Source organism: Orbicella franksi, chromosome 3, assembly GCF_964199315.1.
Source record: "Orbicella franksi chromosome 3, jaOrbFran1.1, whole genome shotgun sequence".
Classification (NCBI taxonomy): domain Eukaryota; kingdom Metazoa; phylum Cnidaria; class Anthozoa; order Scleractinia; family Merulinidae; genus Orbicella; species Orbicella franksi.
The window spans coordinates 12,414,723-12,425,338 of record NC_138147.1 but is presented as its reverse complement, the minus strand read 5'-3'; the positions used below and the strand labels follow the sequence as shown (position 1 = coordinate 12,425,338).

The 10,616-nt window shown below is 38.1% G+C and overlaps 1 protein-coding gene across 1 annotated transcript; it reads left to right on the top strand.

Moving 5' to 3' along the window:
* Positions 1-480: 480 nt before the first annotated feature.
* Positions 481-10,616, top strand: LOC145481304 (uncharacterized). Its single transcript, XM_081459768.1, has 8 exons — positions 481-729; positions 847-867; positions 1,416-1,457; positions 7,976-7,996; positions 8,407-8,598; positions 9,307-9,336; positions 9,750-9,898; positions 10,529-10,616. The coding sequence occupies exons 1-7, from the start codon at positions 651-653 to the stop codon at positions 9,872-9,874; spliced, it is 510 nt and encodes a 169-aa protein (XP_081315894.1). The 5' UTR covers positions 481-650; the 3' UTR covers positions 9,875-9,898; positions 10,529-10,616.

Below are 10,616 nucleotides of genomic sequence, written 5' to 3'. Positions count from 1 at the left end.
TGCAATTTTTTTCTTCGTCAGTTGCCAAAATAAAACACATCATAAGATATCCTTGTTGCCACAGAAAAAAAAAAGAAAAGGCTAATGATATGGCTGCTATTTTTTTTCCTTAAAATTGTGTGATTTTTACGAGCAGAAACGTAAGGTACTAATTAGTTGAGAAAAAAAAAATACTTCAACCAAAAGCAGAAAAAAAAAAAAGAACTGAAACTGCTCATGCACTTCCTAAGTGACATTCGAATTATGTTTTAATTTTGAATTATGCGGCCTATGGACAGGATAAAAAAATTTTCTTGTACGTAAGTTTGGAACATAAATTCGAAAAAAATAGTTCCTTCAGAAAATCCTAATCTTTGTTGATTGTAATACATGCTCAATCTTAAATCGTCATTTATCAAGTCAAGTAGATTATCAAAGATAGCGAAGTTCAATACAGGTACATTGGAATGCACAAAGCTCTATTTCTGGCACTAACGAACAAAGATCCTTGAAAACTTATTTTCCTCCTAGTAACGATGCTAGTGAACACGGTTGGTTTTAAAGTATTAGCTTTTGGTCCCATGATATTAGACCCTCTATCAAAACTCATAAAACGAGCAGCAAAGACTGCTCTTATGGCCATTTTCAGCTGAATTTAACACTTACCAGCAATGGAATTGAAGATTTTGTTCATCACAGTCTTGTTTCTTGGGGCCAGTGCAGCATTTTCTCTACGAGAGGAGCAGGAAGGTAAACAAGCAGATTCATGCATTACAATTGTTTTCGTTTTTGCTTTTTTGCTTTTTCTTATTTTTGTATCTTTTGATTTAGAGTTTTCTTATCATTAATATTTGCCATTCTCCGCAGATGCTCTAAACGAATATGAAGGTGAGTTAGAAGCACTTTATGTTGTCTTATAATCATCATTCTTTCATCACTATTTTTGTCACAAAGTATGTGTGTGTGGCATTAGCTGAACTATGTCAAATTTGCTGAGCGCGGATAAAACAACACATTTAGTTTGGAAAATTTTGGCCGCAAGTGTCACCATTTAGTAGAGAGCTTCCAATGACAAACATATAAACTATAATCTTACCAAAGATGACGGATAACCTGAAACCACAGTAAACGGAAAACGTGGAAGGCTGCGAAATTGCCTTCGCTTACAGTTTTGACCAGAGAAAGTCAGAGAAAAAGGATTGCAATGAAGCGGCTCGCCTATCTTAAGATCCCACACGACGACATCCCGAATGACAGGAGGTTTCGTAAACTGGAACATTTTTGTTCTGAAGTAAATATCCACAATCAAAAGCTCAAGAAACATTAATAGAACTTTAAAGAAAGCTAGAAAAAGAATCGGTTATTCACATTCACACATCCAATAAATTTGTAGCGAAGGAGTTCAACTTACCCCATTTTTCTTATTAACCTTGTAGCTCAAGAACTCGAGGAAATGAACAACGACGGACCAGAATATGGTAGGTTATTATCACGCGTTTCATTCTCACAAATTATAAATAACACCATGAAATCTTTAGCGATATCACACCTTAAGAGGCGCCCTCTGTAAATTTCAACTATGGCCATTTGGACCAGAAAAACTCAAATTCCTCAAACTTTCTCAGATGAATGGCATAGATAAGTGATTCACAAAAATATAACTTTCAGTTGAATTCGACTCGTATTTTAGCGCTGGGGCCACCATCTTGGTTTTGCCCCTCTGAGAGGGCTTTCAGCGGCCATTCTAGGGCACATTTTTAACAATTTGCCATACAAAGAAAACGTTATAAATCCGGGTAAAAACCCTTTATTCGAGACAAGCAAATGTTTCTTGTTACATTGAGAGGCTGTTTTGGCAATTTGATCATCGCCTGATTTTTTTACAGAATTTTAAATTTCTTCCCTTTCGGACTACTCATGAAGCGCCATGAAAAAAGGCGAAGTTTAAAGGAAAATATCGCCAAAAGTACATCACTCGAGGTCCCAAAACTACCCTCCACTTAAAGAGCAATATCTCACCTGTAAAAACATGCAATAAAATTTTGGGGCAGTTAATGTAAAATGTTAGAAGAAGAAGTTTAAGCTGTGCTTTTGTCAACAAAGACCGCCGTCCTAATTAGCATAATAACCTGAAAATAACGATGCACAGAGAAAATAATGATATATTCCACTTACCTCGCGACATGTCGACAACTGGATGTTCCACGATGCCTCATGTTATATTTCCAGTATGTTTCAGCCATGCACATTTTCGGTGATTAGTGTACGAAATCACTCTCAGATATCGCCACGGTTAAGCAGATTTCAACTCTCTGAAGCCCGCTTCATAAGATATATCAAAATTGTATGTCTTTCGTCTCATAAGCCGCCGTTTACAAGAAGTTTAACAATTTGCTGAGATCCTAACTGACTCAGGAGTCTGTTAGCAGCCTTTAAAATCCTCCTCTTAATCGAGGATTCTCATCAAGAACTCGTTTAAGCTCAGTTCTGTTTTGATCTATTGTGCACCCGCCATTATTCCACAGATTGCGTTACATTTGGCAAATGCACATTCCAACGGGTAGGGGTAGGGTGGGTAGGAAGTAAAAATGTAACCGACATTAAAGCCATTTTACGCATTTCTGTGGCTAAACTAGTAACTGGCTTTCCCAGAATGATTTGAACATGAGCTTCTGCTTGCAGGCATTTTCTAGGATATTTTTGCAGGGTAGGTGGGGGGGTTGTGGGGGGGGGGGGGGGGGTCGTGTATTAAAAAAAAAAAGAAAAAAAGAAAACGATAGACAGTATCAGGCCAAAAGATTATGATCTGTGTATCTTGATCAGCTTTATCAGTTCATCAGCCCTATTAGGGGTTTTCAGGATATTGGATATTTGGGTAAAAAGTTAATAGGATGCAAGAAATTTAATTTCTTACATGACAACCTTTAATTTGTGTCTGCAAAGAGATCGAGGCACAACATTCCACACTGTATTTGTAAACAACTATCCTAATCTCATTGACAGCCATTATTTTTTGACGAGAATTTTCATTTATTACAAATAGAATACGGATAGAACTCCAATTAAAAGCCTCTTACTTGTTTTTTGTTTTTGTTTTTTGTTTTTTTTTTGTTCAGCGTTATACTTGTGTCTTTCGCTGCCCGAAATGCCATCAAATGCTGCGAAAGGCAACGGACTGACAAGTAGTGCGCAAGAAGTAGTGATAAGCAGCGTTTTATTGAAACTCCTTTTTCTAAGCGGTTCCACTTTTGCCTCAGATAAGGAAATGCTCAGAAAATTACTGAAGAACAATTCACAGTACGGTTCACGTTGACTTGTTCCTGAAACGGAAACCCTATTTGACAACGCCAAAATATGATATAGCGACAATCGTGGTGTTCACCCTGTCCTAGCAAATTCTACTCTTCCAGTCCCTGCTGAAGACACTAAACCTAAAGGCTGAGCCCTGAAAGTGACGAAAAAGGCCACTCGTTTCAATGAAAAACAAAAAAAACTACACTGGGGAAAAGTTTTTCTCGGCTCAGGAGACGACCATAAAAGTCAAAGCAATTACTGTAGCACAGAAGATGAGGCGCTCAAAAGATGAGGCCAGAATTAGGCGGTTCATCTGTGATGAGTTCCTGACTCCTTGCCACGTTTAATCCTTCCTCTCGAGAATGGCTTCAAAGCTCAGAAACAGACAGGAGAAGGTCCTCCAAGAAGACCCAACAGCCGCTGAGAATCAAGCTGCGGATATTTTTGACAAGTGTCTGTTAACTCATCCAATTGCTTATGACTCATTCAACTTGTGTGCCTTAAACGCATCTATGATGTCTTTAAAAGGCTAAGCGTCAACATTAGTGCTTCGCTTGATAGATGCGGGTATTTTAAAGCGCCCTGCATAGGGTTGAAAACTAGTCTTGTGCAGACATGCAGCTGTGCTCCATCACAGAACTGAACGACATTAGCGGCTGTGGGGTGCCTCAGGCTCATAACGAATGGTGCGTACAAAATACAAACGTGTTTCCGCCAGATTAAGAAATCGTGGAAAAAGTAGATCTTAGCCAGGGTTATTAGAATCCACAAAGGAAACTGGGGATAGTCATTAATTTTTCCGAGATAATTAGCTATTGTTGACAGTGGCATTTTTCTGAAAAAAGGTAAAGATATTTCTTCACAGATTCTCCTTAAGTTCACCTTTACATGCAGAAAACTAAACATATTAAAAAACATCTTTAAACTACGTGGTAAGTGGTAACATAAAAACCACTTTTGATATGTATTTAATAACAGAATCGTCGCAGCAGCGCTTTGAGGGTCCCTGACAGCACTCCTCTGGCTTAACCAAAATACAGTCTACATAACTTTTCCACATAACCAAAAACTAATACATTGTTGAATAGGCTTGCCACTTCCAATTCATACCATAAAATGTAGCTGTAATCACCCCTTTTTCGAAAGTGAAATGAGTTGTTTCATCCTTTCGAAAACTTTGTCGGTGTCCGTTACATTTTTTCTTGTCACTTCCCAAGTTAAACATTGACGTCTCTCGCAGTTGTTTTGCGCGCGCATTATGCCATCTACAGTTGAATTTCAGTGTGATTTTTTCTACGGATACGATAAAATCTAGTTTTTCAGCTGGAAGCCATTTACAGTTAGTGCTTAGCGATATGCTGCTTTTCTGGCAATCCCGGTTTCAGTACAGGCTCGTAATTTTAGTGCGAAATTTGTTTCGGCCACAATAGGATTTTTTTTTTTAATTCGCACGCTTGGTAGGGTTAATTAAGTCACTAGTTTCAACCCAAGCGCGCGCCTGGCGTTTAAACCATGCCTTACGTAATGCAAAGACCGTTTGCCCACAAAAAAGAAGGCACCGTCCTTAACTGCCCTTCAGTAATTTTCTGAGCATTTTCTTTTCTGATGCAAAAGTGAAACGGCTAAAAAATAAAACGTCGCTTACCATTACTTCCTGCGCACTTCCGGCAGCGAAAGACAAAACTGTCCCGCTTTATCTGATCTAAACATGCTCTATCCATTAATTTTTCCCCTAAATGTCTTGCATCCTATTAATTTTTTATCCAAATATCATAATCTTTTGATCTGATACTGTATATCGTCTTCTTTTTTTTCTTTTTTTTTTAATACACGACCCCCCCCCCCCCCCCCACTTACCCTGCAAAAATAACCTAGAAAATGCCTGCAAGCAGAAGCTCATGTTCAAATCATTCTGGAAAAGCCAGTTACTAGTTTAGCCACAGAAATGCGTAAAATGGCTTTAATGTCGGTTACATTTTTACTTCCTACCCACCCTACCCCTACCTGTTGGAATGTGCATTTGTCAAATGTAACACAATCTGTGGAATAATGGCGGGTGCACAACAGATCAAAACAAAACTGAGCTTTTAAACGAGTTCTTGATGAGAATCCTCGATTAAGAGGAGGATTTTAAAGGCTGCTAACAGACTTCTGGGTCAGTAAGGATCTCAGCAAATTGTTAAACTTCTTGTAAACGGCGGCTTATGAGACGAAAGACAAATAATATTGATAGATCTTATGAAGCAGGCTTCAGAGAGTTGAAATCTGCTTAACCCTGGCGATGTCTGAGAGTGATTTCGTACACTAATCACCGAAAATGTGGCTGAAACATACTAGAAATATAACATGAGGCATCGTGGAACATCCAGTTGTCGACATGTAGCGAGGTAAGTGGAATATATCGTTATTTTCTTTGTGCATCGTTATTTTCACGTTATTAGGGCCCTTAAGATACGAGGACGGGAAAGGCCAGGACGGGAACGCTAGTGGACGCGGGAAACTTTCGCGGGTCCCGTTGTGTCGCCAAAGACAAAATGCTTAAGATGTGTATTTTCGCAAAGGACGGCGACGTCAATAATTCGAACTTCGTACAAGCTATTCACAGAAACAATGACATCCTTTAGACTATAAAAGACAAAGTAGAAATCTTATTCTATTAAGCTTAAACGATAGTTTACGGCGATGCTGAATATCTTTTTTCTTTATAAGCGAAGCAAACATTTGTCAATACTTTAATAGAGAAACCAGAATTTCCGTATGAAAAAATTAAACGAACAATCTGATCGGCCCGCTCCAGATGGCTTTTTACCACCAGAACGTCTGAGAATTCTGTCGCCGAAGAATCTTGACGTTTGGTCAACATTTCAATTTCCATCTGTAATTGTAACAAGCATTATTAAAATAAAACTAACTTTGCATCAAGCTCCGGGTAGTATAAAAAAAACAACAACTAAACATCAGTTTGAAAATGTGTATTTTATTTGCTCGATAGATGCTTCCATGGCATTCATTCTTACGACATTTTATCGACTGTACTTACACTGATGTATTCTCAATGCATATAGTTTGTATTTCGTTTTGATCTTGCACACTCGTGACAGCGACTGAATTAACAGTGACTGAAACTCAAACGAACAGACGCGGAATATTTTTATTCACATTTTTTCGTATCTCAGCGTAGTATTCTACACTACAATCACGAAAAATGTGAACCTTATAAACATTCTTATCATATAACCGAAAATAAGGTCGATTGGAACATTTGCTGGGGCAAAACAAGAGCGAAATACTCACGTTTTCGATACGACGGCTAGTCGGGCGAAATGGCGTCCTCGACGAGACGAGGACGGCAGAGAGATGAGTCGAGAGTTCTCGTGCGCGTGCCCGGTTGAGTAAGTTTACTTCCGGCAGCCGTCCTAGCTCGTCCCGTCCTGGTATCTTAAGGTGCCTATTATGCTAACTAGGATGGCGGTCTTTGTTGACAAAAGCACAGCTTAAACTTCTTCTTCTAACATTTTACAGTTTTAACTGCCCCAAAATTTTATTGCATGTTTTTACAGGTGAGACATTGCTCTTTAAGTGCTCTTTAAGTTGTCAAAACTGCCTCTCGATGTAATAAGAAACATTTGCTTGTCTCGAATACAGGGTTTTACCCGGATTTATATCGTTTTCTTCGTATGGCAAATTGTTAAAAATGTGCCCTAAAATGGCCGCTGAAAGCCCTCTCAGATGGGCAAAACCAAGGTGGTGGCCCCAGCGCTAAAATACAAATCGAATTCAACTGAAAGTTATATTTTTGTGAATCATTATCTAGACCATTCATCTGAGAAAGTTTGAGGAATTTGAGTTTTTCTGGTCCAAATGGCCATAGTTGAAATTTACAGAGGGCGCCTCTTAAGAGCTTAACAACCTTAACCTTAGGCAATAAGCACATACCCATAGAGAATTCAAGAAGAAAAAAAGGCACGAAATCAAAGACACTCTAAATTAAAACTACATGTATGACGAGAAAAAAAAAAAAATGTGAATCCCACTCTATTCTTTGAGCGATAGCGACCAACGTCTTAGTAAGCCTGATGAGAACAATATGGGAGAATCTTTGTTTACAATATTTGCCTCATTACCATAAGGGATACAGTTTCTGAAGGAGCTACAAAGAGATTAATGCTGAATATTGAAAGGGCACAGCACGATTAACTGTCCCAAGGAATTTGAGCGCGTGGTATTGAATACTTTTTGTGCGACGAGGGTTTAAAAGCTCGAATTTTACAAAGAATGTATGAGCTCATTAGCGCTTTTGCCACACAGAAATTTTGATGTTTTTGAAAGCCAATTTCTCCTCGTATAACACCCAAAGAGCCAAAAATTTCACCACTTACTAAGTTTCACAAGCTCTTTAAGTTTTTGTAGTAAAATCGTGTCTAGCATGATGCCTTCTATGCGCAAAGTCGTATGTTAATGAGGAAAAATGTAAACAATGACGTCACCAAAGATTCGCCTATAAGACTACCTGTCTTCATTCCTTATTTCAGCTCAGTATGTCTTGAATTTTATTATCATCCTTTGGGTTGACATATGTAGCATTTCAAATATTACTCGTAAGGCGCAAGAATGTTAAAAATATGATTTTCAAACAGAAAAAAACAAACAAACAGAGAATTAAATAGAGGTAACTTATTTTTTGTTATGTTTCTACATCCAGATCTGGAAGACCCAGCCAAAGGTTAGTACAAAAACTCTAATAGATCGAGTCTGAAATATTGAGGCGGGCGCTTTTCTACTCCTTTCCACATAGTTCCATTGGAGGTAGAAAATGTAAGGTACCAAGTACTCATTTTTGTCGGCATCGTCCTAATCCATTTGTAACACAAGTAGTTCTTGCCATTTTCTAACGCTAGCAGGAGCTGGTGTTAGTCATTTGACTAGAACGTAAGTGGCATCAAGTATAGGATACAATACCCAGGCAATATCATGTGATTAGGAGATTTACAGCCGTATCCAGCCCAGCTCTCACCACCTCCCCCTTTTCCCGGTAAATTCCATGTACACTGCACAAAAGAGTACAAACCATGTTAAAAGTCTGAACATAGAGATCTATCAATTGATAATTGGTGTTCTTCTGTTTTATTTCAGGTCCTTGGCCTTCTTGCCCAAAAGGCTATGTCCTAAAGTGCTTTTCAGTCACATACTGCTATCGCTACTTACGCCTTTGTCGTTGTATTCGATATAAAACGAAATATGGGGACGAGACTGAATTTGACAATCAATTGAATGACGAAATGCTTGAAACTCTAGAAGATGAAGCGGAGAACTTTAATGAAACCAGTAAGTCAAATTTAATTCCTGCATATTGTAACAAATGATTCAGGGAGAATACAACATCATGTATTGCTTTTCGGGTACTCTTATTTACATGTCACTTATAATTGTTACTGCGTATCCTTTCTGCCCATGGCATGAGATACATGTCGCAACGTCAAACGCGCGCGCTAAGGAAGAAATATAAGCAAGTGTAGGACTTGGCACCGGGTGCGTTAACTTCGCCTGCAATTTACTCTCTTGGTTACTCTTTCTTTAGGTAGATCAATTCCTTTCCCGATTGTATCCATTTTACCAAAACGAAGAAAAAAAAAGGAAAGAAAAAGAAAAAAAAGGGAAAAATCTTTCCGTGAGAAGTCACAAATGCTTCGCTTTTTCTGCTCTTGTGTTGGCGACATTTTCTAGGCCTATTCTTCCGCAAGGAACGACATCAACTTCAACAATTTACTTTTTACATTTAACTGTGTTAAACTGAGTACGTTTACCCGATCTAAATTCACTTATTTAGCTTTTAATATGCGATAATTGTACGCCAATATTGTCTTAAAATAACTAAAACCTCTTAAAAATTCATGCTCTCTTCAGCGGGCCTTGTCTCGAGCGTTTTGCCAAAAGTTATTTGCTTTACTTCATGATGAGTTTTAAAAACATCAATCCGTGGGAATCGCAAAAAGCAACAACTAACAGTAACATTTATTTTTGTTGTCCTCTCAGTTGAAGAACTTGAAGATCCATCAAAGAAAGGTAAGTACACGATAATGAAGCAAATGCATACTTTACGTGCATTCGAAGTTTTTTGTTTTTGTTTTTGTTTTTTTGTTTTTCAATTTCATATTATGCTAAATCTAGGTGCGGATTATTGCAAAACTCTCACATCTACTAATATGCTGGGCTCTTTCGTGAATTACTCGTATTTCACCTTTTCTGGTTTTGCTCTTTCACTATGATTACAAATACATGTTTCTCTTAGAGAAAAAAGCTTTATCGTGAACTTGCTCCAAGATCCTTTAAGCAAAGAGAAAGAATTCATTTCACTGGGAGTTAAGTGCATCCCTTTCCTTCGCCCGCTTCTCCTCTTCCCTTCTCCCTGGTTTTCATTCTTTCTTTCATTCACATATTACTTACGTACAAACCAACTATTGTTCTGTCTTTTACAGTTCTTAAACCTAAACCTTCTCCAAAATGTCGGAAGAATTTGACCCGAAAATGCTTCCTAGTTAAATATGGAAAAAGTAAACGAGTTGTTTGTACTTGCGTCCCACGTTGCCCTTATAAGGGATGAGACTGACAACGACAATAACCGACAGTAAGTGATTAACTATAAAAAAGAGTTGCAATGCTAAAATTGACAGGAATAGCCTATTGATGTTTTACTGATAATGTATTTTCAGGAAATGATAAAGTTGTTACTTTTAATTCCATCTTGAAGATTTAAGTACTTAGGCACAGTCTAGTTCAATCACATTTATTCAATTTTGTTTCCCTGTGTACGTTAGTCCCCGTTCAGGCAACAAAAAAGCTATTGTTTTACCACAGATCCCATGAAAAGCAATTGCATTTTATTGGGCAAGTAAAAAACAGTTTATATTTAGAAAAGGGGGAACTGGCTACCTGAAATAACCTTTGCCAGCTAAAAATGCCAAACAGCCAGTTAATATGTAAAAAAAGGTACAGGTCAGGCACACAAACAATTCAATAATTCTGCAGCTCACTACAGTAGCCTAATGAAAGTCAATAATTGGTAAAAGCGGAATTTGTGAAAAGATGACCTGCTTAGAGATGTAATTTCTATACAATTCAAGGATTTATTGGTGTTTTAAGTACAAGGCGATATCTTTGCAAAGCAACCTTTCCACCACGCTTTGACGGTAGATTCTACTTGTACCATATGGCATGACTTGATGACATCTTAACATGGAGCTTTTTCTTGATACAGGTCCCTCAGTATTGATATGTCCGATCTAAGGACTGGACGCCCAGTGACGCTTTAGTACTAAGTTGAGCTAACCGTTAAAGGAGCGATG

What these genes read in the sequence shown, in the direction of transcription:
- LOC145481304 (XM_081459768.1), top strand. Translation starts at nt 651, where the DNA reads ATGGAATTGAAGATTTTGTTCATCACAGTCTTGTTTCTTGGGGCCAGT. An exon ending in CAACGACGGACCAGAATATG is followed by an intron (nt 1,458 to 7,975) that starts GTAGGTTATTAT and finishes TTCTACATCCAG; the next exon opens with ATCTGGAAGACCCAGCCAAA. An exon ending in TCTGGAAGACCCAGCCAAAG is followed by an intron (nt 7,997 to 8,406) that starts GTTAGTACAAAA and finishes GTTTTATTTCAG; the next exon opens with GTCCTTGGCCTTCTTGCCCA.